At 40.3% G+C, this 26814-nt stretch overlaps 3 protein-coding genes across 3 annotated transcripts; 2 read left to right on the forward strand and 1 right to left on the reverse strand.

The window, feature by feature from the left end:
• The first annotated feature begins 2423 nt into the window (after positions 1 to 2423).
• On the forward strand, positions 2424 to 7744 carry LOC6551439. The gene is given in 4 exon segments (XM_001978501.3): positions 2424 to 2965; positions 5325 to 5537; positions 6209 to 6517; positions 6608 to 7744. Coding segments are annotated over 4 exon segments (1629 nt in total). The 5' UTR covers positions 2424 to 2824; the 3' UTR covers positions 7574 to 7744.
• Positions 7745 to 11658: 3914 nt separating this feature from the next.
• LOC6551441 lies at positions 11659 to 12351 on the reverse strand. Its single transcript, XM_001978503.2, has one exon. It carries the CDS (start codon positions 12177 to 12179, stop codon positions 11865 to 11867), a length of 315 nt encoding a protein of 104 aa, XP_001978539.1. The 5' UTR covers positions 12180 to 12351; the 3' UTR covers positions 11659 to 11864.
• Positions 12352 to 25050: 12699 nt separating this feature from the next.
• LOC6551442 (probable WRKY transcription factor protein 1) lies at positions 25051 to 26270 on the forward strand. Its single transcript, XM_001978504.2, has 2 exons — positions 25051 to 25220; positions 25360 to 26270. The coding sequence occupies exon 2, from the start codon at positions 25364 to 25366 to the stop codon at positions 26003 to 26005; it is 642 nt and encodes a 213-aa protein (XP_001978540.1). The 5' UTR covers positions 25051 to 25220; positions 25360 to 25363; the 3' UTR covers positions 26006 to 26270.
• The last annotated feature ends 544 nt before the right edge of the window (positions 26271 to 26814 follow it).

Here is a 26814-nt window from a genome sequence, read left to right on the forward strand (position 1 = left end):
AGAAACAGAAGAAACAGAAGCAAAATCTTACAACTACAATACAGTGCGCACTAGCTAAGGGGGCTAAATACTAAATACTAAGTGTTTCAAATGATGTTTTCAGAACTCTTGATGTGATTACTTACGTACATACATATGTATGTATCTTAAGTTTAAAGATTTCATTAAACTTCAAAGGTTTTTTCAAAGGTAATCTACTGTTTTCACCTCTTTTGCATTATATTGTTTTATAGTACGCATTTTAATGCTCGGCAATTGGTTTGTGGAGCTACTTATGTATGTATGATTGTCATGTGGATCGTGGGTGTAATGTTAAAAGCAACATATTGGTGACGTCATTGAACGGGTCGTGTGGCTCCAATTCTCGTTGCTTACTTTCCCATTTCCACCTTCTGTTTGGTTTTGCAGGTGCAGCAGCAAATAGATTGTATGTAATTGTGTGTATTTGTAGCGGGCGCATGCTAAACTGCATACACCCTATACATACATACACACTTGTATGTGCGATATACTATGTGGTAGCGACCCTGTTTTGGTGGTCATATGTTTGCAGTTGTTTTGTGCTGTGTTGCTTTTGTTGTCCCTGGACCTGGTGTTACGTGACGGTCGGAAAGTCAGCAGACTGCCGCCGATGCGCCGGTTGTTCTCGTTGCAAGCACACGTCCACCCAAAACAAGTGACGTTTATGCGGTGCTATTATCGAGATATCAAATAGCTGATTTTAAAAAAAATTATCATAATCATAATAATTATTACTTTAAAAGTAAAGGTAATATTTCGAATCAAAGCACATCAAATGCCACTGCTGGCTTGCTAAAGGAACACCCCAGAAGCAGAACGTTCTAGCCCAAATGTTCCATTATCTTTGTAAACGGCTTACGTTCAATTTATCTTGAGTTCACCTCCGCATAATCCGCCCTGGAAACTTCCCGGCCGCTCACATGTTTTGGTTTTCTGTCTGTATTTTCGAGTTTTTGCCTCCGCAGAGTGCAGTGCACTCCGCTCGCCGCATTCGAAACGGTAAAGTGGGGGGCCTCCGACTTTTTCTTTTTGTTATTTTGTACGTAAAATGTTGCACTTCTTGGTGTGGGGAGACCAGTGCCTGCAAAACCATCGGGCCTTTATGAAAGCATTGATCTTGATGGACAGTAAAAACTATTAAAACGAAGCCAGATAATAGGGAATTAGTGGTGGGCCGATAATTCCCTTTAATTTTCGCCGGCCACTGATATATCCATTCCGAATTACTCCCTCCCCTTATTAATTTTTCGGTAGTTTCTTTTTTGTTTTCGTTCCGATGCAATGTTTTTTTTTTTGGGTCCAAGTCCACTGGCGCTTATTTGATCAAGACTATTATACAATCATACACATACACATACACATATACACATATGTATGTTTGTAACTATGGTGTGCCTGGGTGTCCACAGTGGAGGTACCAGAAATAGTGATCCACTGGAAAGAATGATCAGCATTTTATGTATATCATAAAAAATGAAAATGAATTAGTTTTAGATACCATAAAATGGTGGGAAAATGCAATTGGCTTGAGAATAGTCAGTAGCTGAAAGCGGTCTTATGTTTTTTTTTGCTTGTAATAAATGTTGTAATGATCCTATTATATTTACCGCACACGTATGGGTGTAAACATGCGTTTTGCTGTGGGGTAATGAAGTAGAACAGCAACGGGAAAACAGAAACATGTGTGTGTGTGTGCGTAGAGGGCACTTTTGGGCGAAGTGGGGCGCGAGGGGTGAAGGGTGTCTTGGGGCATATTGTATTGGATTGACAGTTTGTCACACGCAGCGACCTAAATACGCACACTGTGATATTTTCATTTTGAGTTTTGGCTTTTGTTTTTGGACCTTTCCTTTACGTTATCAATGGAAAACTGTAATGCCCGTGTGTGTGTGTGTGTGTAATCCCATGTTTATATAATGCATTTTCCTTTGGGCTTCCATTTGAAAATGAACAAAATTTAAGCGAGGTTTGACATTCACTGGGTCTTGAGTTGGTTTGTTTTTGCCTCTTCTTTTGCTCCTGCTTCCTCTTCATTTTCTTCTTCAACCGGCTTACATGGTCTGCCTGTGTGTTTGTGCGTGCGTACAGCAGTGGTCGCAAGACTAGAAACTACAGTAATCTCTTTAAGCTGATTTTAAACATTACGCAGCTATTATTTTGAAAGTAAAGAAAGACATGTGTATGTATGATTTTGTGAATATTTGAAAATTGTAACAACTATTGTCTTGGCTTCCATAGTGTGTAACAATGCTTGTGGTAACAGTTCCAAGTAGCAGCTGTTCTCCCCGCTCCCTTCTTATGCTCACCTCTCCGCTCCCTGCTCAACACTACACTCACACAAAAACACGTACTCCCGCTCACACACACACACACTGAAAGACCGCTCTGCTTTTACAGGCATCGACGTCGACTTCTTTTCTTTGCGCAGCGATGGTTTTCAAAACGAATTCGAACGCTTAAGCGAACGGTTGTGTTTACTCCCAAGCAAAGAAATCAGAAAAAAAAAGCTGAAAACTGAAAACCCAGATAAATCGAAATACAAATTAGCGGACTCAAAAACAAAGTGTAACAACACAAAGCGGAAACATTTAAGAAAACATTTTTTTGTGGTGCATCTTGGTAAAAAACCGGTTGTTAAATGCGCGTTGCAGTCGAAATAATAACAAGAGTTAAACAACAAACACCCTGAAAAAAAGGCAACGTTGCACATTTTCTCGAGTGCAATTCAAACTGTAAGGAAAACAAAGCGAAAATTGAGGGAAAATTCAAGAAAAGCGAGCCCAAAACTTGACCGAAAAACAAAATGGCATTCTCCATCGTGAGCCGTGGTATTTTGCGCACTTCAAGAGAAATTCTGGAACGCAACATGGCCGCAACTGTCGGCGTTCTGCAGCAGAGCGCCTCCCCGCCCCAAAACACGCCCATTTCGCACAGCGATTGTCACGTAAGTGCATCCCTTTTTTGCCCAGTGCATTGAATATATGAGTGTATCTAATTGAATTGAAAGAACCTGAAACTTGGAAGCGAATCGCAGGCTTGAAAGAAGTTAACTTAAAATAGCACCAGAGGGCAGAAGAGAACAGTTAATAGAAAAACAAGCTTAAATGCAACAGTTATAAAACAAAGAGTTTAAAACCAGTTCCACCAAAGATGTTCCACCAAAAATCAGCTTCCGCAAGATATAAGCTCAAAACAAAAAGCTGAGAAATAGAATCGCAATTCGAAAAACAGTAACAGGGAGGGGGAAGGAAAAATGTAAATGGGGAGGAGTGGAGAATAAGAGAAGCAAGGGAAACGGAGAAGAATGAAAATTGGGAGCGGGAATGTTCACGAAACGAGGCCAGTGCTAACTAAACTGTAGCAGTGCATCTGCAACTGTAAGAACTCGAACTCAATTTTAGCAATTCGGGATTGGGATTATAAATTCCCTGATTTTCGATGTTTGAGTTCAATTGATGATTGACTATAAAAATCATTTGGGTGATAGCAAATTTCTTGCAAATCAATCATGAAAGGGCGCAGCACTTTAATCAATCAATAACAAATTAGAAAACCGGCGCCGAAGTAGGCATATCCCTAAATAAAACAGAACAAGATACAGTAAGATAAACAAATGAAACCTACACACAAAAAAAAGTTGCTATTAAATCAATACATTAACTAAATTGTTCTGGTAATATTTAAACATGTTTCATCTTACTCTTATGTTAGTTTTGAAAATACCGGCCACCATTTGCCAACAGAAATTATGTACATAAATGTATCGGTTTCGAAACGAAATTTATGATATTATGTTGATATTATTGACTAAACATACTAAACATACATGTATGTAACCAGCTAAGCCAATATTAATATTCATTGGTATTTTCCACCGTGTATTCAGGTGAAAGCTTGTGTTTTTTTCTTTCTCGCCGACAACAACCCCCTCATTTTGAAAGTCGGAAAACTGCGCAAATTCTGTGGCAGGAAAAACCTGCGCAAATGCATTGGAACTTTTTCTCTTATCGCCCGGAAAAAGAAGTTTTAGAATCACAGGAAATGATTAAAGTTAATTTTTTTTCGCGATTTTTCTACTTCTTGTTTGCTGCTAAATTAACATTGACCTGTTGCTCGACTTTGACTTTTATTTGCCGACTTGTTACTCTCTGCTTCTTCTACATAAATCATTGTCGTTGTTTTTTTGTTAAATTTTCTTATGGTCGAAACGTGTTTCTCGGTTATTTTCGATACGAGCAGACATTTAAATGAAAGGAGGCCCGTTTTTTTTTTGCATTCATTAATTCGTATTTTGGAGAAACTTGTTTACAAAAAGAAAAAAAGAAAAGAAAACCGAAAAAACAAAAACAATCCAAAGTTCGTTTAACCAAACGAAGCAACTGGAACCGAAAACTAAAACAGTCCAATACAATAAGTGTGCGGGCTTTATGATAATGTTATATGGTATGATGTACATATGATATCATCGTCGTCGGTAGCTGGCAACATCTCTACTTGTATTCCTTCTTATCGAGAGCCATTGGAATTCAAAACGTTTACAAGAGACTTTGTTTTCTTGTAATTAAAAATGAGCGAACTTTTTATCTTTTTCCTTTCCCCGAACTGATTTTTGGCATCTTCAACATATATCTTTTCTCCATTTTCAATGTTGCAATGGTGGCAAAGCACTGTTTGTACAAAATTTCTAAAATGCCGTGCAAGATGTGAATTTATATATAATTTTTTTTATATTTATTGAAGATTCTTTGGCTAATGGTTTATATTTCCATCTGTTAATTTTGTAACATACATGAGCGCCACGTGGTTTCATACCATTACGGAGAGCATCTCAAACTGTGAACCGAGTTTTTTGAGATACATTTTGAGAGTCATTCCTTGTCACTTTTATGGCGGCCCAAAGATGGAAAACTGGTAAAAAACAAAACAGATAACGACGAATCGGGCTTAGAATTGTTTTGTGAGTAAACAGAACTGACCTTAACAATGGGGAAAACAACAAGCACAACAAAAGCAATACGGGAAAACAGCAGTGCGCCGAGTTGTAATTAAAAACATAATGATTGCTTACACAGACCAGGCCGAAGGGCATACATAGCAATCATATCAACAACAAAAAGAGCATTCAGCAATGGGACTGTGTGAAAACCGAATTAAATAGAACAATAGCATAATGATTGCGTAATATTGTTAATGATACGATAGCATCACCCTTTTCAAAGCACATTCTTCCAAATGATTATCAAATTTAGAAAACTATCCAATATTTTTCATTGAGCTAATTTCCCATTTTCTTCTGATTTCAGCGCCTCTTTATGGCAACTGGTGGCAATATCTGCGCAAATGGAGCAAACTCACTGCTTTGGCATCAAATGCCAACTGCCGTGGCCGTCCGTCTATATTCAAAAAAGGCCGGAGCGGCCAAATTGCGACGTGAGGTGGAAAGTGATAGCGATTCCGACTCGGACGATGAGTTCGAGCGTCGTCGCCAGAAAATGGATTCCAAGCGCAGCGAGCGGGTGAGTGAACTGCTTGAGAAATGCATAGCCCATCAAATGGACCCACAAAACTCACAGCGTCCACGTGGCTGAGAAATTTCAAATCACATTTCCATGTTCGCTGGGCGGCTGGTCGAGAAACGTGTTTCGAAATTTGTTTATCGCGCTCAATGTCGTTTTTTGAACCTGCTTTTGCGGCATTTTAAAATAGTCCAACATTGTAACCTGGTGAACAGTTGGTCATTCAACAGTAGTAACTGGTTTTCGAGTACGGACTGTATTATGATCAAAGCTTTGGTTTTGGTTGTGAATAACAAATAGCAGATTTCCCACAAACAAAATTTGAAGCGAATTGAAGCTCAAAGCAGTGTTTCCCGACTTTACAAGTCAGCAAGCAGTTCTCGCAAGTCCTTGAATCGCTTTTTGTAAAGGCACCCAAAAGCTCGCAAGCAGTCGGCTCAGAAGTGAGGAAAGCTCGAGGAATTTGTTATTAAAAGCAGTTTAAGGACAGCCAAGTCCTCCTTTGAAGCTTAAAAGCTTTACTTTTAAAGTCCTTAAGTAGTTTGAAAAAGCCATAAGGCTCGGTTGAAGAATTGGAAAGAGCTTTGTAGTTTAGCTTTCAGGACTTGCTATATTTATAATAAAATAAGCTAAACTAATTAATTAATTTGTAAATTTTTCCTCATTTTTAGGGCGACTCAGCCTTCTGGCGCCGCAAAATGCGTACTCTGCACCGCATTTTGGACGTTAACCACGATGGCGTTGTGTCCTACGACGACTTTAAATTGCTGGCCAAACGCTTTAGCGATCTGGGCCATCTGACCCCAGAGGTCGCTGCTGAGTTCAACGATGTGATCAAACATACTTGGGAAGAGCAGTTCGGGGAGATAACCCCCTACAATCTGGTGACTGCTGAGCAGTTTCTCACCGATCTGCACCATCGTCTCAACGACAAGAAGATGGCCAAGCGCATTGGTCGCTTCTTGCCCTACTTGTTTAAGGTTGGTCTCACTTCTAAGTGGCTATCATTGATGATACTTGTATAAGCACACCATCGAACTGAACCAACTAACTTTTCGGTTTTTTCTTAGGCTGTGGACTTTGATCACACTGGCTCATTGGATCTCGAACAATACAAGCTCTTCTTCCGCTGTCTGGGACTGACCGAAGACGATGCTGCCGTTTCATTCGCTGTGATAGACAAGAACGGCGATGGCCAATTGTCGCTCAAGGAGTTTGTGCATTTGGGCCGTCAGTTCTTTTTAACCGAGGACGACTCGAAGATATCGAAAATGTTCTGGGGACCGCTGGTCGCCGATCATTGACGGGTTGCAGTCACTGCTGTAGATTACAATACAACCAAATCAACAATAACCCAACAAAATCCTTACTACAATCAAGATTATCAGAACCATCAACACAACAACGACCGATGCCATAACATCGGCAACAATAACACCAATGAGCCAATGCTAAATACATTAAAAACGACAACGCTGCTGGCCAGTAACAATTGCAATAAGATTGTGGCAGGCGGCAGTTGGCTAAATCTACAGCATGTGGCGCCGCATAAATCGGGACCGATAATGAACATTAGCAACAGCACCGCCACCAACACGATCGTTATAAGGAACATGAGCATTTACGACTATTTTCGGCAGCACTTGGCCAGTTCGAAGCGCCAGCGCTCGACCTTTGAACCCCATCCATCGCCCAACACGTATCCCGCCTCCAAGTTGCGCAAACACAACTTTAGTAATTACCAAAAGGAATGGGAAAAGGAAGACCGGCAGAAAGATAACAATTATAATAATAACAATCATCGAACCAAGGGCAAACCATCACTGGATGACTACGATATAAGATTCTTTTTCTACCTTAACTCGCTAATATTATTCACAATGTCGTGCAGTCGTCAATCGGCCGCCGAGGGCGATGACCTCAAGCATTTCATTTGCGACCGGATCCGGAAATTCGATCGTCTACGGCGAAAGGCAAGGAAGCGTCGCAAGCGTAGGCCCAAAAAGCTGGTCGAGGATCAAATGCACCATTCATAAACTCTGAAAAGTGGAGCTACATACTATTCACGGTCACCCTATTTACCATATAATCGATTATTTTTTTGTCTAGTTAAGAGTTACGTTTAACTGATATATTACACAATACAGCAAGCATGATATAACGGTATAAAACTGATTTTTAAATATACTTTAAATAATACAACCAAATATTTTCAATTAATGTCTGAGGCGCTACAACGAAAATGCGGATTTATATGGCAAATTGCATGCGAATGCAAAACAAGTGCAAAAAGGCAAGCAGCAGACGCTACTTCCTAACCATTTATATTTTGCATGTATTTTTTTCTCAGATTTTCCCTCACTTGGCATCTGCGGCCACATATCATTATGTAAGCGCCAGCGAAAAGGATTTGCGATATCAACTGAAAAGTGTTTAGCTGGATGTTGCGAGGCTACAAAAAATGTTACCTAAAATAAGGACGCGTTGGGCAATGTGTTTAATACTCTAAAATAAATCTGCATGAGACTGTTGCACAAGTTTCCAACTCAATGCCAGCATTTGGTAGCAATGTTAGTGGCTAGTATTGTACGGTTACAAGATAAAGTCATAAGAGCTCCCATTTATTGCGATACAAAATGGTACTTAGCAGGGCATACCCCAAACTGCACAGATGATAGGGCATGAAAAGGAATTACGCTGCGGAAAAGGGCAAGAAAAACTTGTCGCGCGTAAATCTCTGCGATGGCAACCTCCCACGGCCGTCTAGGCTGGCTGACCAGAGCTCATTATGCGCATTTGTGCTGGGCGGCATAGAGTGGGGATTGGGATTGGGATTGGGATTGGGGTTCCAGAGGGCTTACCCCCTGACATAAGGATGGTACGCCCGTTTCTTTTCTTTACTTCTAGTCCTTCGCACTAATTTTTTCCAGCTGCCCCGCAGCCTCATTTTGCCCGCGCCCCGCTCGTTTTTTATTCATTTGTAGCTAATAATTTTAATGCTATTCAAAATTATGTTGACAAAAAAATAATATATTTACATATATATACAGTGGACTGAGTGGGCGATGGAAGCCATGTGAAAGCACATACGAGCGGCGCTTATAAATTGCATTTGTATCTAAAGGGACATTAATTTTGGTTGCACGTTGGAAAAATCAGCTTACCCAGTTCTTCTTGATTTCTTGTTACAATGAAACACATATTGTTTATGGAGTATAGCTGAGTGCCTTCAAAAAACCTAAGAAGTTTAGCATTTCAATAATTACTGCAAATACCGCACAATGTTGCCGTGTTTTCACTTCAAGAGTTTCACAAAATAAATACTAAAATGTGAAATAACGCAAGTACTTTTCAGTGCATTTAGGAGCAAGCTGGGTTCTCGGTTTTCTGTCCCTTTTGCGCATTTCTTACTCGCTTCAATATTTTATAATTTAATTTTTTTCCTTTTTTTTTTTTTTTTGTTTTTTTGGCTGGGCCACGCACATGACGACCATCGCTAATCCTTTTGCCTCACATATACTCTAGGAAAAAATCACACACACTTGCACGGCTACATCTTTCATTATGTAAATGCACGCTTTACACATTTTTTTCCAGATGCACTGTCCGCTCTGGCAGCCCAGCCCACCACCCCTCATTTTTTAAGCATATTTTTTATTTCCCAACTTGGGATTTGGTCGAGTGTGTGTGTTTGTGGCTCTATATGAATAAAATATATATCGCATACTCACATGTAACTGGTTAAGTACATATGTAACCCGCCTTCGTCGACTCTCCTACTAATTTACATCTTTTACTCTCCTTCGCTTCATTTTTTTCGTGGTGCATCCTCCTTCGTCCTCTATTTGCCATTTCAACGTGTTTTATCGCGTTTTAAGAGCAGTTTCTAAAAATAAAAAGCACGTCCTAAGTCCACATTTGGTCAACAGCTGCTGTCCAAGATGGAAAAGCTAGCAACGATTTCCCGCACTCTTTCTCCTCTTTTCTGGATTTGCATTTGAGTTAAAGTCTTCTGAAGCTTGCGCTCTTCTCTATATTTGGGCGATATTATTTGGTTTCAATATAGAGCTTAACTTTAATCTTTAACTGAAATAATTCGCCATCCAAATCATATAATTTCATTGACCACTTGTATATTTAGCTTTTTATTTAGTTGTTTTAAAAAGGCACTGCAGGTTTCGCTGTTTCAACTCGTTGCCGCAGAATGCCTTTGCGGCTGGCATAAATTTCGCAGCTAATCATAGAAAAAAGATACTCAAGTGGCGGGGGTTAAAGGACACATACTTATCCAGCGAAGGCCATAAAAGTGCGCTAATGTTAACCCGTTGGCTCCTGTTTGAATTACAACACCGCCCACACTTTTCAAAAAACACATGCAATGGATGGGGTTAAGTCAGCGTTATGCTGTTGGCATGATAATTTAATTACAGCTCTGGGATTGGGTTTTGCGGCAAAGGCGGCATCAATCTGGAGCTTAGACAAGACAATCTTCCACACGAGTATATGGCATCTTAGTCTTAACACCGTTTGGCCAACCTTACGGAGTCAGATAAAAAATGAACAAGCACCCGGTGTTCAACCGAAACCTAGGAAATCACTACCAGTGAGGGCGACATGAAATTAATATTGGCAGACGAATAAATGCCCTAGGTGAAAGTATGCGGAAATTTGCTTAAATACTTTTTTTTAAACACTTCAGAAGTTTGAGAATCGCCTAAAAGGGCACTAGCTATATTGAACATTTGAGAATCGCGGAGAAAGGCGCTAAAAAAATACTGAAAGAGGCAGTTGAAATACCACATATTAAAATCTATAAAAATACTTGAATTCTTTATGATCGAAATGCCATACCCTAACTGATGTAGCCCTATCTACTACGGCTGCCTTCCTGCGATGTCAGGGTATAATTATATATTAAATTAAGCCATTTGCATGCGCGTATTTTTGGGCGTCGGCCCCCCTCTCTTTTCACCACCCCTTTTGTGGCCGGGCTGTGTTGTAGATTATTAAAAATTATGTCTCACAGTAGGACATGCAATGCTGGCAACCCTTTCCCCACATAGCCACACAGCCACATAGGCCACATTAACGTGCCTGAGATAAGGAGCAGCAGGCAGCAGTTGCAAAAATTGTTTCACTCTTATTTTTTTGTACTCTTTTTGGTGGGAGGTAGGTTTCATGCCCCCTCACATTTATTACTGTTGCTGTTGTTGGGCCAACGCAAATCCACGCAAAAATTATATTTTGACGTTTGTCAGCGGTTGGCGGCGGGGCGAAAGAGGTGGGAAATACGAGCCAGAGAAGCCTACATGGCAAAAAGATAAAGAAGCAAAACAAGAAAGTGCAGAAGGATACAGGGAGGGGTTAAGGGAGGTCGGCAGGGACCAGTGCCGCGTTAACCCTAACCCTAAAACGTATGAAATGCACTTTGGGGGTCTGGGGTCGAAAGCTTTTGCCAATGCTCTGCAGTCGGGATTACTAGTTTGTTCGATCTAACATGGATAATATATGAATCATGTTTTAAGTGGTATTATTTGTTATTTGTATTACTACGGGTTAAGACGACGATTTTACACGCACAAACACACAACAACAGATTATATAATATTGACTAATTATATAGCTTTCTGTTTAGAAAAATCAATACTAAAGATATTTGTTGAATTATATTTAACATTATATTTTTAATAGCGAGTGCAGGAGATCCCCAATTTTTACGCAGCGCAGTGCCTCGCGCGGAACTTATACATGTCGGTGGCAACCCTGGCTGCATTCGTACCTTGGGGAGGCTCGCCTCGTCCGAGATTTGTTTAACTAAATTTATATTCTAAATGTCGTCTGCCCTGTGGTTCTGCTGGGCTTTTTTTACTGCTTTGCTTTGTTTTGCGCTACTGCTACTCTCTCTGTGACATAAGCCACGGTGCTTAGTTTTAAAAACTTATTTTAATGTTGGATTCTAATTTTGTTGTTGTTGCGCTTTTTGCCATTGTTGTTGTTCCAGTTTGCAGTGCTGGCCTTCTGTGATTTGGGCCTGGCCAGATGTCCCAACTCCACTCTTAATACATTTAAATTGCTAGCTATGTGGCAGCGTCAAGAATAGAAATGTATCAGGTTTTTCAAATTGGTTAAGCATTATCTACACCTTTTATAATTTTGAGCAACATTTGTTAATTATTTTAGAAATTTGGAGATGACGCCAGACTACAAATACATGTGCTCGATTTTACAATGACTTGTACAACCTAACATCGAACACAATTTTAACTCGTTTAATTGGGATTTTGAGAGTAGGCGTAGAATCAGGATTCATCAGTTGCACATTACAGACTAGAGCCGTTTCTTCAGCAGACGAATGACTTGATGCCAAAGCTTGAAATCTTTCAGCCTGAATCGAAGCTCCTGCAGCATCTCACCCAAATTTTGGACCTTGTTGTGGGGCGGCATGGGTAGCATGGCATCATCGGGAGCAATTTGGGGTCCGCGATAGGATTCGACGACAGCCCGACGGACACGTAGGGTTGCCGATGACATTTGCGGCACTGGGAAAATGGGTTCGACGAGCGGCCCCGTCATCCTACCCACATACTGCTGCACGTAGTTGATCTTGACCTGGTTCTGGTTTTGGTTCATCTTCAACGCCATCACTTCATTGGGGACTCTTTGGATTTTCTTGGAAGTAGCGCCTCCTTGGTCTCTCTTCGATTTGGTATTTGTATTCGTATTTGTTTCGAAAAAAATATGTACGTAAATAAGAATTGTGTTTCTTAATTTTTGGCTGCTTATCGTTCACCGGGTGAGAGAAAACTAAACCCGAATCAAATGTTGGAGCCTTAGGACTGTGACAGTCAACTTAAGTTTATCGCTATGATATCTATGTTTACTTCCGGTATTGAGAGAGGTGCATTCATTTCTAGAATGCTATTTTATCCACACGGTATGTGTGTTTTTTGTTGACTTATTCATGGAAATATGGGTCCTGCTTTATTTTGATTTCATTACGCTATAGTTTGTTAGATTTTTATACTTCTGACCTAAACAAATATGCGAAAATCGCGCGCACAGTCCACGCCAAATGAATATGGGCGTTTTGGTTTCTTTGAGTGGCTAACCGTGGCATTTGGGTTCATAAATTTGCAACGCATTACGCAGTTGTTTAAATTTAAAGATTTGTTAGCAAATAATTATGTTAACAGCATTTGTGAAGAGTTTCATGCTTATAACCTGTGAAATCCATGTGTATGTGGAAATTTGCCGTACAATTGCATTTTCCAAAATTTATCAAGTCGTACCGTGCAGCTTAGGGCCAAAAAAAAAAAAGGACTGACCTAAGTTTTTGGGTTTTTGTTTTTACTTCCGTTCTGTTGGCGGTGCGTGTGTTTTTGATTTTTGCAGGTGCCACACGGCGCAAAACGGAAGCGAAACGGCAACGACACCTTTGAGTGAAATAAATGATAATGGCCTCAATGATTATGCATCGGCACGTTTCTCATCGCGACAGCGCACACACAGCTACACACACACAGCTCACACACACACACAAACGGGGGGAAAGGATTGAGGATTCGGGATTCAGGATTCAGGCGGTCGCTGGTTTACCGTTTACCCGTTAGCTGTTTTTAGCTTTGTGGCTTTTCCTGTTGCTGTTGCTATATTGGCGCACTGGAAAAAATACTCAGTTCATATGAAATACAATTTATACATTAATGGTTTCGAAAAGAAAAAACTTGTTTGCCTTCTTATAGGCTTTAATGCCAGAGATGTGTCCAATAAATGTGGTCTATAATCTTTTGTAGATGTTTGCAACACTGTACAGGTTTTCGTTTGCCGTCATTCCCGCGATTTGGCAAAACAAATCACAAATTGGGTTTAACTACTATTACTGCGCTTGTTTTTGTTTGTGTATATGCGAGTGTGTTGTTCTTGTTCTTTTTTCCGCTGCCATCGCAATTTTCCTGGTCCAGTTTGGCGGCTGTTGTTGTAGCTACCTTTCTGCGGTTTTCCCCTTTATTTTTTATTGTTGTTTGATTTTCGCGGTCGCGCGTTTGGCTTTTCATTTCATTTAACACGCCCGCCAATGTTTTTGCGGCGTTGGCTGTGTCAACAAATCGCAACCGCCCCCTTTTTGGTCACTGCCCCTCCCACATCTCACATTCAACCCATGTTAGAAATGCATTAGAGTCTGTTTGGCAGGTGGGTTAATATTTTTGGGGTCTCGTTTTGGGGCCATAAAATATCAGCGTTCCATTTCGCAAAAAAAGGTTTATCAACAAAAAAAAAGGTGGGAAAAATAAGCGCTTGTTTGTTGATTTTATTCGAGACTTTGGCTGGTAAAAATAAATGGTAGCAAGTCAACCATGAAATTGGGTTAATTAAAAATATTCTATCATTTTTAAAGTATCTTGAAAGTCTGCTGCACAGAGCACAACAAGCAGCAGATGTTTTCTGCTAGGGAATCTAAGAAATTGTATCGAAAGGCAACAAGTTTTAGTCAAAGGATTCGCAAAAAGAACTCAACCTTTATAAATGTGAATATATAAATATTATAGTAATTTGTGCATTTAATTAAAATTGTGATAAAAGCATGCAAAATATTTCACAAGCTGGCAGACTTGTGTGTGACCAAGTGCAGTATGGCATACGTACTTGCATATCAGAGGGTACACATATAGGGCAAAAAAAATATGGAAAAAGGAAAGGAAAGGATATAAATGAGTGGGGTAATGGAGAGAAAGATGGAGCCGGGGGAAGAAATTAAAATAAAAATTGCTCATAGCAAAAATCTTGCGCTGTAATTACATCATTTATGCAGGACGAATATGTCGTTTTGTTCCTCGCCTGCAGGACAAAAAAAATTAAAAAAAAAAATACCATACCCACCACACACAGATGTGTGTCCTGTGCGACTGCATGTGTGTTGGTGGCTGCCGGCAAATGCCTTTCAAATAAATACGAAACGGTCAGCGGAATAATAATCAGCAGTCGCGTCTCAGTGTCTCAGATAGTATGTATGCGGATATATATATATCTGACAAGGAGACACGTACTGTCAACCGAAGGATAGTGTAAAATGCGAGCAAATGGGAGAAAATCATACCAGAGTAACAGAAGAATGAAGCGGACAGATCAGCTTTTCAGTAGAGGCATATATAGCTTATAAAGTGGGTCCCAGGGCTGATCATTAACCTTATAAATAGTTTCTCAATGTATTCTTAGAAGGAGATTCCTTAGAAACGAACATCTTACTAAGATATTCATAAATGTTGTATTAGAACCGCGTTTAAAGATGGTTTACATTAGCAAATCCTTACGTTTGCTTTGCGAGAACTGCTTGCACTCAAGTTCTTGACTGCTTGCGACCAGATGCCAACGCTGGCCGATGGGGGGCGCTGCGCTCATTATTAACTGCTGCTGTCACGCCCCCCGCCCACCGCCTCTTCTTCGGTCGGCACACATTTAATATGAGAAAATGGTTTCAATTTTTTATGCGCTCACTTTTCTATGCTTTGCTAAACACACAAAAAACGCATAAAGCTCGAGAGTGTCCTGTGCAAAAAAAAAGAAGGGGTTTTCGGGTGGGGCACATGGGGCACATGGGGCACATGGGGCACATAGGGAAGGGGTCTATTCGTGCTGATGTCGCTGCGATACTTCCGCTAAAGTGGCACAAACAGTTGCAAAAAAATATATAATATTATATATCAGCGCTGCGATTGCTGTCCGCTTCTCCGCTGGCCCCTCTCACTTCGTTTTTTCTTATAATTTTTTTATTTTTTAGCCCATGCTAAATGTACAACCGAAATAATGTACGAGTATTGTGAAAAAAATTCGTATATATTTGGGATAGATGCATGTGTGCATATGAATGTAAAAGAGCACTAATTTTGTAAGGACACGCTCTCCGCTGGACAACGGACAACTCACGTAGCAAGCAGGAGAGTGCACTGTGCAAAATCAGCATGAACAATTAATTACCAAAATCCATCTGTGTCGCATCATAACTTGCCCAAAATCATTAAATGTTGCGCAATTAAATGCGCAACTCAGGGCATTGGAAAATGGTATCTAAAGTCAACAAACGGTTGCATATTTTTTAACTACCTTTCAATAATTTTCGATCATTAAAACTCTAAAAAAATTGAAACTAAAAAGTTTATTGTATGCTCTTAGATAATTTAATTACAAAAGCATAAAAATCGGTAGTCAACACCCTAAGTTATGGATGTTAGCAGTCCAGTTTTGGGTCACCCTAATCCAAAGTTAATTTGTCACTCAAAAACAATCGTCAGTAAACATAATCCTTGAATGTTATACCTTCAAGGAGTACTTTCATCTGTTTTTTATTTTGTTTTAGACAGAGGTAGCATAGCAATTACTAAAAACTGACCAAATACCGAGTTTTGGGTCACCACTCGAACCCATCGCAATGTTTAACTCGTCAAAATCCTAATAAATATCGCTTTAATTAATTTTTCCGAGTGCAATGCGAAGCATGTGGTACATAAGTAGACGATGACTAGGACGATGACATAAAAAACGCCTGGCCAAAAGAAATAGAAAAAAAGACACCAGGATACACTCACACCCAGTTGCGTATGCTAAATGGCCAGCGGCCCTGGGTTTTGGTCATCGTCATCTCTCCGTGGCGTACAAATGACGGCTTCCGCTTGTGCATATTAAGCGTGAAGGATAATAATTTTACACACACCACACACCACCCAACCGCCACCCCTTGGCCCACTACCCGTCCACCCACCCACCAAGTAACCCACACATAAAGCATACTCCTCACTTTTTTTCGGTTAACAAAAATGGGTATTAATATTACTTATGGTTAAATATATGCGAGCTGTGCGCTACGTTTGTCTGCGGTCGTTGTGAAACAGAAGGAGAGTAAGTATATTGAAGTCAGGGGGAAGAACGCAAATAGATAGTAACTTTTGTGATTAAGCACACGCTTTTTTAATAAGGGGATAAAGTTGTTTTAATATTTGCTAATTTTAAGCTGCAGTTTAATAGTTTCGCAACCTAAATATTAACCTAACTATTTTAATCAGAAGGGAGGGCAGTATTTTTGCATTGCTGGTACAGTTGTGCTTGCAAATATTAAGGACAGTTTTGGCCAAAAAGCTCTTCAGGTGGAAAACAAGGCTTGCTCCTGTTGCTGCTGCTGCTGCTGTTTAACCAATTCGAAAATGCTGCAGCTAATCACATACAATTCAATTCGTTTTACAATTTCAACTAATTTCCATTTCAATTAACTTGCTAAAATGTAATTTAGCAGGACTAGCAGGACTAGCAGGACTAGCAGGCCAGGACGAACCCAACTAGAATCCAGGTGGTGAGCTGGCCGAAAACCGCGTGCAAGCCGTTCGGAAGGAGCATGACCGACTGAGGACGAGAAACAAGGACGAAAAGGACGATGTTGCAGCACTGACAGCCAGTTACAAGCACGGCACACATGTGCTCATAATAATAGAATAATATTGCACAAAGTTGCTACGACATTCCAGGTTAAAATTACTTTTAGCTTTAAAGCCAGTTTTTCATTGGTAATATGTGCTTTATAATTGGTTCGACTGAAATATGTCAGCATTGACTTTCCATTCAATTTTAGTTCCTAAAACATTTTTATGCCTTTTCAATATTTGTACTATCATTTTGACCTCAACTGCGTAGTACACACATAGCTGAAGGCAGAAATCTGTGCGGTTGGTATGCGCTCAAAATCGTAATTGGACTACAACTGTAAAATCAAACAACTGACTCGACGGATAGACTGGGTGGGAGGATCGGGTGGGGCGGCGAGTGGGTGGACGGTTGGGTGTTGGCTACTTGGTCAGACAGGTGCAGCAAACTGCCGCTACCACATTTCTCCAGCCTTCTCCATCCGCTTTCACTGCTGCTCACTGACGAACCTGACAAAGGCATAAACGAATCATGCACATGGCTGCACATTTTGGTCCCAGCCGACCAAGTAAATTACTGATAGACCTTTGGATGTCCTATGCTAATTACTGTACTACTGTGTTATTTTATGTATACTGTAGCTATAAAATAAGCGTAAAAATATACCATCATTGGCTTATTAATCGAAGTTCGACGTTCAGTTCAGTTTGTGGGTTTTTTAGTCATTTGAGAAATTCATCATACCTCTAACAAAAAGGTAATTGACAAAAACGGATTTTCAAATCTGAAATTTATTCTATTTGCAGCTTCAGTTTCATTTTTAGACTGCTCCAGCGCAACAGTTTGAAAATGGTTATTAACTTGCAGTCTCATAGTTTATCCACTGATCAGCAAGCAGTTGGTTACTCAAGCAGTTACTCAAACAAGCAGTGCCGCCAGGATAATTCCTGGAATGGTGGCAGAGCAGGGCAATTTCAATAAATCAACAAAATTTTGCAAATAATTCAAAAATTTGTCTTCAACTCATTTGCGAGCACATTAAAATGCACATTTCACAATTATGAAATTTATGAATCCTTTGTGTGCGGCTCTGTCTGCCCCTCCTCGTATCCTCTTCCCGCTTATGTATATTTATGTCAGAAATACAATAAAAGACAAAAAGAAAAAAAATATATATAATAAAGCGCGGAGGGGAATGAGCGCCAAAAGTTTATTTAACCGTTAAAATGGGCAAAGCAATGTCTTGCGCAGGTGAAATTTTACGTGTAATAAATTTTTTGGCTTTGCCCAGAATGTTACAGCGAAAATTGGCGGGCGGTTGGCTTGGGTGGAAGGATATAGGGGAAGGATATGGGGGAAGGATAGTCCCAGACGAAACAGCGGATGCGCCCGTCCGCCAAAGTTACGAACGACAAATTTTAATGCGGCTCGACTTCAGCTCCAGCGAAAAAAGACCCGAATGTCGAATGGTGACCTCGACTAAAACACCTCGAAATACAGGGTTACCAACGTTCATGCATTTAAGTAAGTGTTGAGTAATGGATTGGCCTGTCAAATTAGTAGGTTGGTGTCCAAATGATCACTTCATAGTTGTTTCTTCGCAAAACATCTGCCAAAGTAAAGATTTTCAAACCATAATTGCTGATTTTGCTATTTGGAACCTTAAGATTAATTAAATACTTTTTTTTATCCCTGATCAATCGATTTGGATTGTACAGGTTGTTCTCCACTTTGGATTTACCCAAGAAATATGAAAACTCAAAGTTTCCACGGCGCTGGCAACGACAACGCCAGCAAGCAATGACAATGTTTCCGCTGCGAATAACTTTTGCCCAAGGATTTATAGTTGAGCGAGTGGGAGAAGCAGGAGCAGCAGGAGCAGCAGGAGCAGGAGGAGCAGCAGGAGCAGCAGCAGAACCAGGATCCTGGAGCTTGGCTAAAACCGAGTTGTCATAGCGATGGGGCAGCAACACATCCATAGGCAGAGTGCTTCAGCTTCTGCCAAAAAGGCGGCGGAGATGGGGAGCCAAAGGACTCGGGACTACGTGTGCCCGCCTCGAAAGCCATTTGTGCTTAATTGCGTGTAGGGCAACTAATGAGCGGAGTTATATACCCAACCAGGAGTCGTAACTGGCGGCAAGGACACCCGGGGACACCCGACTGTTTATAATTTTTTACGAAAATGCGAAATGCGAAAAAAGCAGGAGAACGGCTCGCACTCCTGCGCCGCCTGGCAAATTTATTTGTAACGCTGCGAAAATATTTATATTTATATTTTCTTCTTCAAATAAAATGTAACATTAATTTGCGAATGAGGGGAGGGCGTGTTCTGAACTTTGCGCCGTTTGAATTATGCGTGCCAAAGGGTTTGCCAGTTTGCCAGTTTGCCAGTTTACCAGTTTACCACTTTTACCGGCCATTGCCAAAGAGTCTGCCGAAAGGCCATTAAGCGCGAATTATATTGGCCGAAAAAGTGTTGTAAATTGCCAGACAAATGACTCGCCAAGGTGTTAATATTGATCACGTTTTGGGGCATGAGCCACGACTTTAAACTTCTCTATCTACGCTTAAAGTGTGCCATAAAAAGTGAGAGTCAGGCCATTTATTATTTTATGTGTGCTATAAGCCCCTATTGATCCTAAAGACGATTGTATCTTCTTACCAGTAGATGCAACTAGAGCTTGACTGTACTCAAAATGGCGACGACAGGATCCACCGAATCCAGCGAACGGAACCCAGAACTTGCGGTCACTGATTCATGTGATCCCCATCCCGAAATGGGATGGAAACAAAAAAAAAAGAAAAAATTACTGGCTGTACGTAGTAATGTCCGAGGATGGGGACTTAAGCAGCTGCTGCCACTGCTACGGGTGGCAGCAGACCTTCTTACGAATGTAATTTTTATTTACACAATTTTAAGCTAATATTACGTTCGAGCCACGCCCAGAATATCCGAGCCGGAATACAAGAAAAAAGCAGAAGCTGAATCCTGCAAAAGAACCAGAGGAACAAGAGGGCAACAAACAAAACGCGAGACGGACAGCAAAAAAATACAAAAAAACGGACAGCGAATTTGTCCCAAAAAAGGATTAATGAAATAAAATTATCTCTTTTTCGGCGTAACGTGAGCCACTGGCAAATGGGATGGGGCAGTGAAGGACCTTGTAATGCGCCGCCCCCTTTCTGTGTACTCCACTTTTTTTTTTGATAATAATGCCTATGCGTGCACGGGAAAAAAATATTTCAATATCTCAATATCTCAGAAAATGCTGTATAAATATGTCTAATATAATGTATAGATATATTCCCAAAATAGTTCAGTATAACTCTCCTACTTGGTGTATACTATTATCCAATTAAATGCCAATTCGGAAGATATTTTTGCAGTGTACACCCCTTTCCGTTTCCTTGCCACAGCCCTTATCCTCGCCTAACTCTTTTTCCTACGCTCCGTTCGCTGGTTTTTAAGGAATTTTTTCGCGTAGTATTTGTCATGGGTGTGGGCTTGATAAAGACGGGTTCCGGGGGGTTGGCCTCATCAAGTGGGAACACGTACAAATCTTTTGTGTACCGAGGCCTGCCCGAACGAAATGGCCATCTCCCTCACTTAAGTTAACGTTCAAAGTGCGTGTCTCTGTAGATAAATTCAGCTTTTTTTGTTTCGTTCCGTTTGCCTTGGTAATTCTCATATTTTAACATTTTTAAATGCATTCAAATTAAGCGGGAAGGATGAGGTCGGTGCGCAAAAGGGTTGCACAAACAAAAATTGAAGAAAAAAGGCAGAGGAATATGCCTAAATTGCATATAAATAACAGGGCGGGAAAAAAGAACTTGTATTCCATTCCAGATGTTCTACGGATCGACGTTAATTGGCTGGTTTGGGGATTATTTCGCATATCTAGCAGCTGCTCTTTTAGGTCACACACTTTTTTAATTGGTTGGGCTGACGTCCAGTGGTTCCAAAGTTGTGTTTGGTTCAGATTTTGTCTAAATGTAAAAAATTAGATTTCTTTTCATCAAAAATATAATTGTAGGTAAATCCGTTCTTCTACCTCGAATTGTAAGCATCAGCAATTAAGAATCTTTATGCTTACCCAAAATCCTTTAAGAGCCCTCCAGCCACTCCATTGCCAAGCCACCGAAAAGGTCTGAGTTCCATTTGGGAATTAATTCAATTATGCACAAATGTCATGATGAAATTGTGGTTGGATTGAAATTTTCGCTGACACATAATGGGTAAATGGCACAACGAATTCACCTGACCTCATCCTAAATGCACCCCATCCACTCATTTGTCCAAAAATCTTGAAGGAGCTCTCTGCCAAAAGTTGATCAAACAAAGGACATAAAGATTTGAAAAACTCGCGCATCATTTCAGGCAACCAAATGGCCTCCAACATCTTATTACCACCTTACTTGCCTCTTTTCACGACCCTACTACCTCTTTATCAACCAGTGATGCCACAATGGTAATACCTTTTCATAACTTTTCAGATTGATCTGCTAGTGAAAATATATTAACCAACTGAATATTTATTTTGCAGCGTTCCAATAGAATTGGTCGCTGATTTTTGTTTATTTTCGAAATACATATATCAACAGATAACGCAAAAAACGCAAGTTCTTGAGCATCTCTGACTTCGCTGGGTTACCACCTACCCTCCCATCAAGTCTCGCTTATCCATTCATTGTAGCCACCATTCAGCTCCTTAAGTCGAGTCCTTGGCTTTGGCTAAATGAAATACATAAATGTCATTCATTCATTTATGCAAAACTTGTAATAATGACAATCGTCTTAGCCAACGAGACGTCGAAAATTCCCGTCTAAGGAAGTGAAGATGAAGCTCCGCGAAGCTCCTGTGAACTCCCTAAAAAGAAAACCCCCCTTTTCGCTGACGCGTACCGAAAATCAACGCAAAAAATAAAGTAGTGAAAAAGACAGATACAACAATAACAACAGCAACAACAATAACAAAAAAACCCAATGAAAATGAACCAAAATGAGATGAAAATTTTCTGTTGACACCAAAAGATTTTCATGGCAAATGCCTGTCAAAAATTTTGTGTGTACGCGCGCGAAAAATTTTTCTGCCAAGGTAGGCGAAGGGGTTTTCTATAGCCCCACTTCTCCAGCACCTTTCGTACCCCTTCTCCAGCAGCCTTCGCACCCCTTCTACGGCACCTTACGTACCCCTTTCTTAGCCCCGCCCAAGCACCTTATCACGTTGTTGTTGCAGGGCGGTAATAAAATTCTTAATGTGCCATTAAATCCTTCCACTGGCAACGTCATCAGCGCGTCATGACTTTTGTCGTCGCCAAAAAACCAAAGAAGATGGTAGTGGCGGGCAAATCCCCGAGAGGAGCGCCCTACAAAATTTGGGAATGGGTATGGGTTAACCTGGACCTTCTGACTGAAGTTGTCTTGGAATTCCGCCAGGCGAATGAGGAAAATCTAACGAAAATGTTCGCTACGAAATGGCACGTAAATAAATTGCGAAGATTTGTCGTTCTCTCTTCTTTTCGCCAAGAAACGATGATGGGAAAATTGCGAGCTAAAGCCCCCGACCATTTTCACCTGCCCATCTTTCTGTGTGGTTTTGCTTGGTTGTCAGCGAGCCAACTGAAAAGGGACAACAAATGAGTTAACATTTTTGTGTGGATAACAATTTTCACCATCCACGCCCCAGCCACCCACTGTCATTATGATTATTGTCATTTGGTTGAGGTGATTCAATGCATTTAGATTGCATAATTAAGTTATATCCAACAGGAAAATGCGCTCTTTTGGAAGTCCACGTTGGAGATCAATGGAAGTATCAGAAAGAGAAACAGAAACAGAAGAGAAAGATGCGTATCGGCCATACATTGGTTTTGCACTAGCTTGCACTTTTTTGGTGGCGGCAGTAATTGCTCTCTTCATAAAATTGAGAGCATAAAAATCTAAAAATAGAATTCACTTGCTTGTGCGAGTGAAAACAGTAAACAAAAAAGTTGTGCTAGAAGACGATTTTCGGTCCGAAGTCAATTTTGATCTAAGAAACGAATTTGATTAATGTTTTGGTCAATTTCGTTGTAATATGAGCTAAATATTACTTAAAATTGATGCCGTTACTATTATTTTTTTTTTTTAAGAAGTTGTTTTAATATTCTCTAGTAAAATCGCCGCTCGAATTAGCTACCGTTTACATATAAATATTTTTATTATAAATTATCTGTAAGATATGTATTTTTTGGTACCCAGGGAACACCACGGGGAGGACATTACAATTGTAATGGGGTCGTAAATTTATATGACCTTCGAGTCGACTTGAAATAATAAATGTTAAACATAAAATATTTCCATGTTCCCCAACTAAGATAGTTTTCTACCTATTGCTTTTCGATATAATTTGCTGCTTTTCTAGTGAAGACTGTAAGGCATGTCTTCTAATTTAGAGTCACAAAACATTTCCAGTAATCAATCTTACCGGTCGAGCAGTGAATGTAGTGTACATATGTGTAGTGTATGTACCGGTGTATGTATGTATGTATGTATGTATGTAGTATGTATGTATGTATGTATGTATGTATGTAGTATGTATGTATGTATGTATGTAGTGTATGTGTTACTTGCACAAAGTAGTAAAAATTGCCTTAATTAAAGTCTGAAGAATGTTTAACTTACTGTCGGAACACATAGTTATTGCCGCTTTTGATATTTGCTTAGGAAAAATATTGTCTTGTAGCCCTATAATTCCCAACTGGTTCTAGTGAGGACTGTAAGGTATGTCTTCTAATTTAGAGTCGCAGCAGTGAGTCTAGTGTGTGTGTAGTGTATCTACCGGTGTATGTATGTATTTATGCATGCATGTACCGCTGTATGTATGTAAGTATGCATGTATGTATGTTTGTTTGTATGTATGTATGTATGTATGTATGTATGTATGTATGTATGTATGTATGTATGTATGTATGTATGTATGTATGTATGTATGTATGTATGTATGTATGTATGTATGTATGTATGTATGTATGTATGTATGTATGTATGTATATATGTATGTATGTATGTATGTATGTATGTATGTATGTATGTACGTGTGTATGTATGTATGTATGTATGTATGTATGTATGTATGTATGTATGTATGTATGTATGTAGTGTATGTGTTACTTGCACAAAGTAGTAAAAATTGTCTTAAATAAAGTCTATAAAATGCCCGAAACGTATTTGAAACGCATTGGCACAATGGCAACGTATGAATCAAAATCTGTCCTTTTTTTCATCGTGTGCAAAAAAATCGTATGGCGTTACGCATCTCATTATTCTAGTGTCTTTGGTCGTATGTATACAAAATCAGCTGAATGCGGTAAAGTTCTGTAGATTTTAAAGGAAGAAAATACTTTTTAAATCTTGTATGTTCAAGAAAAGCTGGATTTAGATTCGTTTCCTTCGAAACAAAGCAATAAATGAAACCATTTTTTTGCTCTAACCGCAACTTTTGCACTCTTGCAAGGTGCTTAACCTCTTTTCTGAACATTTTACCATTTTTAATTTGAATTTCGTTTGGCTCCAAGAATTTCGATTGTCGGTGGCCGCACACGAGTGTTTAATATTTCCACACAACAAAAGCAGCAGCTGGATGGCCACTTGTCGATATTTAACATAATTGTGCCATTGTTCAGGGACCACGCACATATGCGAAATCAAAAAGAGTTCAAGTGTCAACGTTTAAGTCGAAAAAGGGTGGCTCGAAAGTACCAACTCGGGCAGTTAATGGTCGTCAGTAGTGGATTTTCCCAGGCGGATGTACTGCCACAGAATTGCAATTGCTTCAAGACTTGGTCCCCTATAATTATACTCACATACATGGGGAAAGGCATATGCATAATCCCATTGCTTTGTTGTGAAAAATAAAGGGAATTTGAGAATATGTCCGCGTTTTTACCATCACCACGCTTAAAGAATTTCTTTGGCATAAAGTACACATTTTTTGACTCACCGCAGTTGCTGTATTGCTCTTAAGTTTATCTGAAAATATAAAAGGAAATGCTTTTACAATCTAGTAATCACGCTACATCTGTTCAATTAAGCTAGCCTTGACTTTAATGTTACTTTGCCTTTCAAGCCTTTTGGTTGTGAATCTGGTGTTTTCTCATTCAACCTTAGAAATTTCAACCGGCAAGACCAGACTCTAAATCTTATTGTAAAAAATCTCAACTAAAATTCCAAATTTAACAAACATATGGTGGTGACATAAGATTTTGTAAACCGAATCATTTGTGTATATCCTTGCGGTACGTTTTCTGATATTGGAAATCTTTCGTATGTTTCCATGCGGGCAAAGTGCTATTTATTTCTCGACATTTAAAGCGTAGATTTAAAAAAAAAAAAATAATAATACTAATAACTTCGTTTTCTGTGTGTCGTTTATAGAAACATGCAGCGTTCGTCTTATCCTCTGTGCCACATTGTGCGACCCCGCGTGTGCGTCCTTTTGGGCGGCGGATGGACTGATCTGCGAAGGACTATGGCCTCCGATTCCTGGGGACGAGGTGGCGATGGCAAGAGCGAGTCCGACTCGCCCAGGGCCGGCGTTCCGCGGTCCAGTGCCACATCGACGGTGCTGAATGATGCCGCCTCCTATTCGCGTGGCGTAAATACGAGTGCCTTCGAGCGACGCATCAATCGGGAGGATAATATGTGGCGGGATCAGAGTTATATCGATACGAAATGGTTGAATCCTCGCGATCCCACTGCCTATCGACCCAATTTCCGCCAAACCGAGCCGACATCGTTGCGAAAGCAGTTCATGCGCAGTCCGGATGAAATATCCCGTGAGGTGATGGGTCGCGATTGGGAGGAAACGGTCAGGACTTATAAGCGCATCGCCAAGAACAAACAATCTGCGGATAATGCACGCAATCGCCAGCAGCATTTGCAAATGATGCACATGCAACAGCAACAAGAGCAGCAACCAAAGCAGCAGCAGCGACACCAACAGCAACAGCAGCAAAACACAAAAAATCAAGGGCACCACAGCTCTTGGGGCAGGAACGTGGAGTCCCCTCAGGATCAATGACGCCGATCATGACGCTAGATCAATGCAAAACAGCCTCACATGCCAGTCATACCAGAATTGCCCATATATCACATACACATGATATGATATGATGCATGTACATATATCCCAGTCAAGCAGAGTTGAATTTACTTGAGTGATCCATTACATCGATGCAGTCAGAGTTGACATTTGTTGAATTCGTGCGGAAGGCAAAAATTTACTGATTGCACACAAATACGTTATAAATGAAACTTCAAATAAACTTAGATGATGTACTTCTGTCCCCAAATAAGCTTCTCATAATAAGTATTTAATCAGGGCATCTCTTATTCGAAGAGATTGCTCTGTAGGTGACTTTGTGCCTGGGATAATCCGTTCGTGCAGAGTAAACCAATCATCCCCGTAATGTCCACAAAACTCATCCTGTGCCCAAAGCGCTCTACCAGGTGGATTACCTACGAAACATAAGCAGCATCATGAGCATCGTCATCCTCGTCAGGCACGTCCGCCTCGGCACGCCCATTCGGTTATATTAAAACCATTTTTCGCTTATTACCAAAAAATTTAAATATTTTGAAAATAATAAACTGCGGGTGAGTTACTAAGTGGCAGCAGCGACGCCCACAAAAAAGCAAACAGCGTCCCACTCCAAGAGGAAATGGTATTGGGATTGGGATCGGGATTGGGCTGAGAGGCGAGTTGGCGTGTTGATGGGTTGGCGGATGTTGTTTCGTGGGGCACGGTATCGTCATCAGCATTTGGTATCATCAAAATGGTGCTGCTCCTCTGCCCACCTTTAGCCCACACAGTCCTGGCCATTGCTAATC

This window comes from Drosophila erecta, unplaced genomic scaffold (assembly GCF_003286155.1).
Source record: "Drosophila erecta strain 14021-0224.00,06,07 unplaced genomic scaffold, DereRS2 tig00000126-arrow-pilon, whole genome shotgun sequence".
NCBI classification, from domain to species: Eukaryota; Metazoa; Arthropoda; class Insecta; order Diptera; family Drosophilidae; genus Drosophila; species Drosophila erecta.

What these genes read in the sequence shown, in the direction of transcription:
- LOC6551441 (XM_001978503.2), bottom strand. Translation starts at nt 12,179, where the DNA reads ATGGCGTTGAAGATGAACCAAAACCAGAACCAGGTCAAGATCAACTAC.
- LOC6551442 (XM_001978504.2), top strand. Translation starts at nt 25,364, where the DNA reads ATGCAGCGTTCGTCTTATCCTCTGTGCCACATTGTGCGACCCCGCGTG.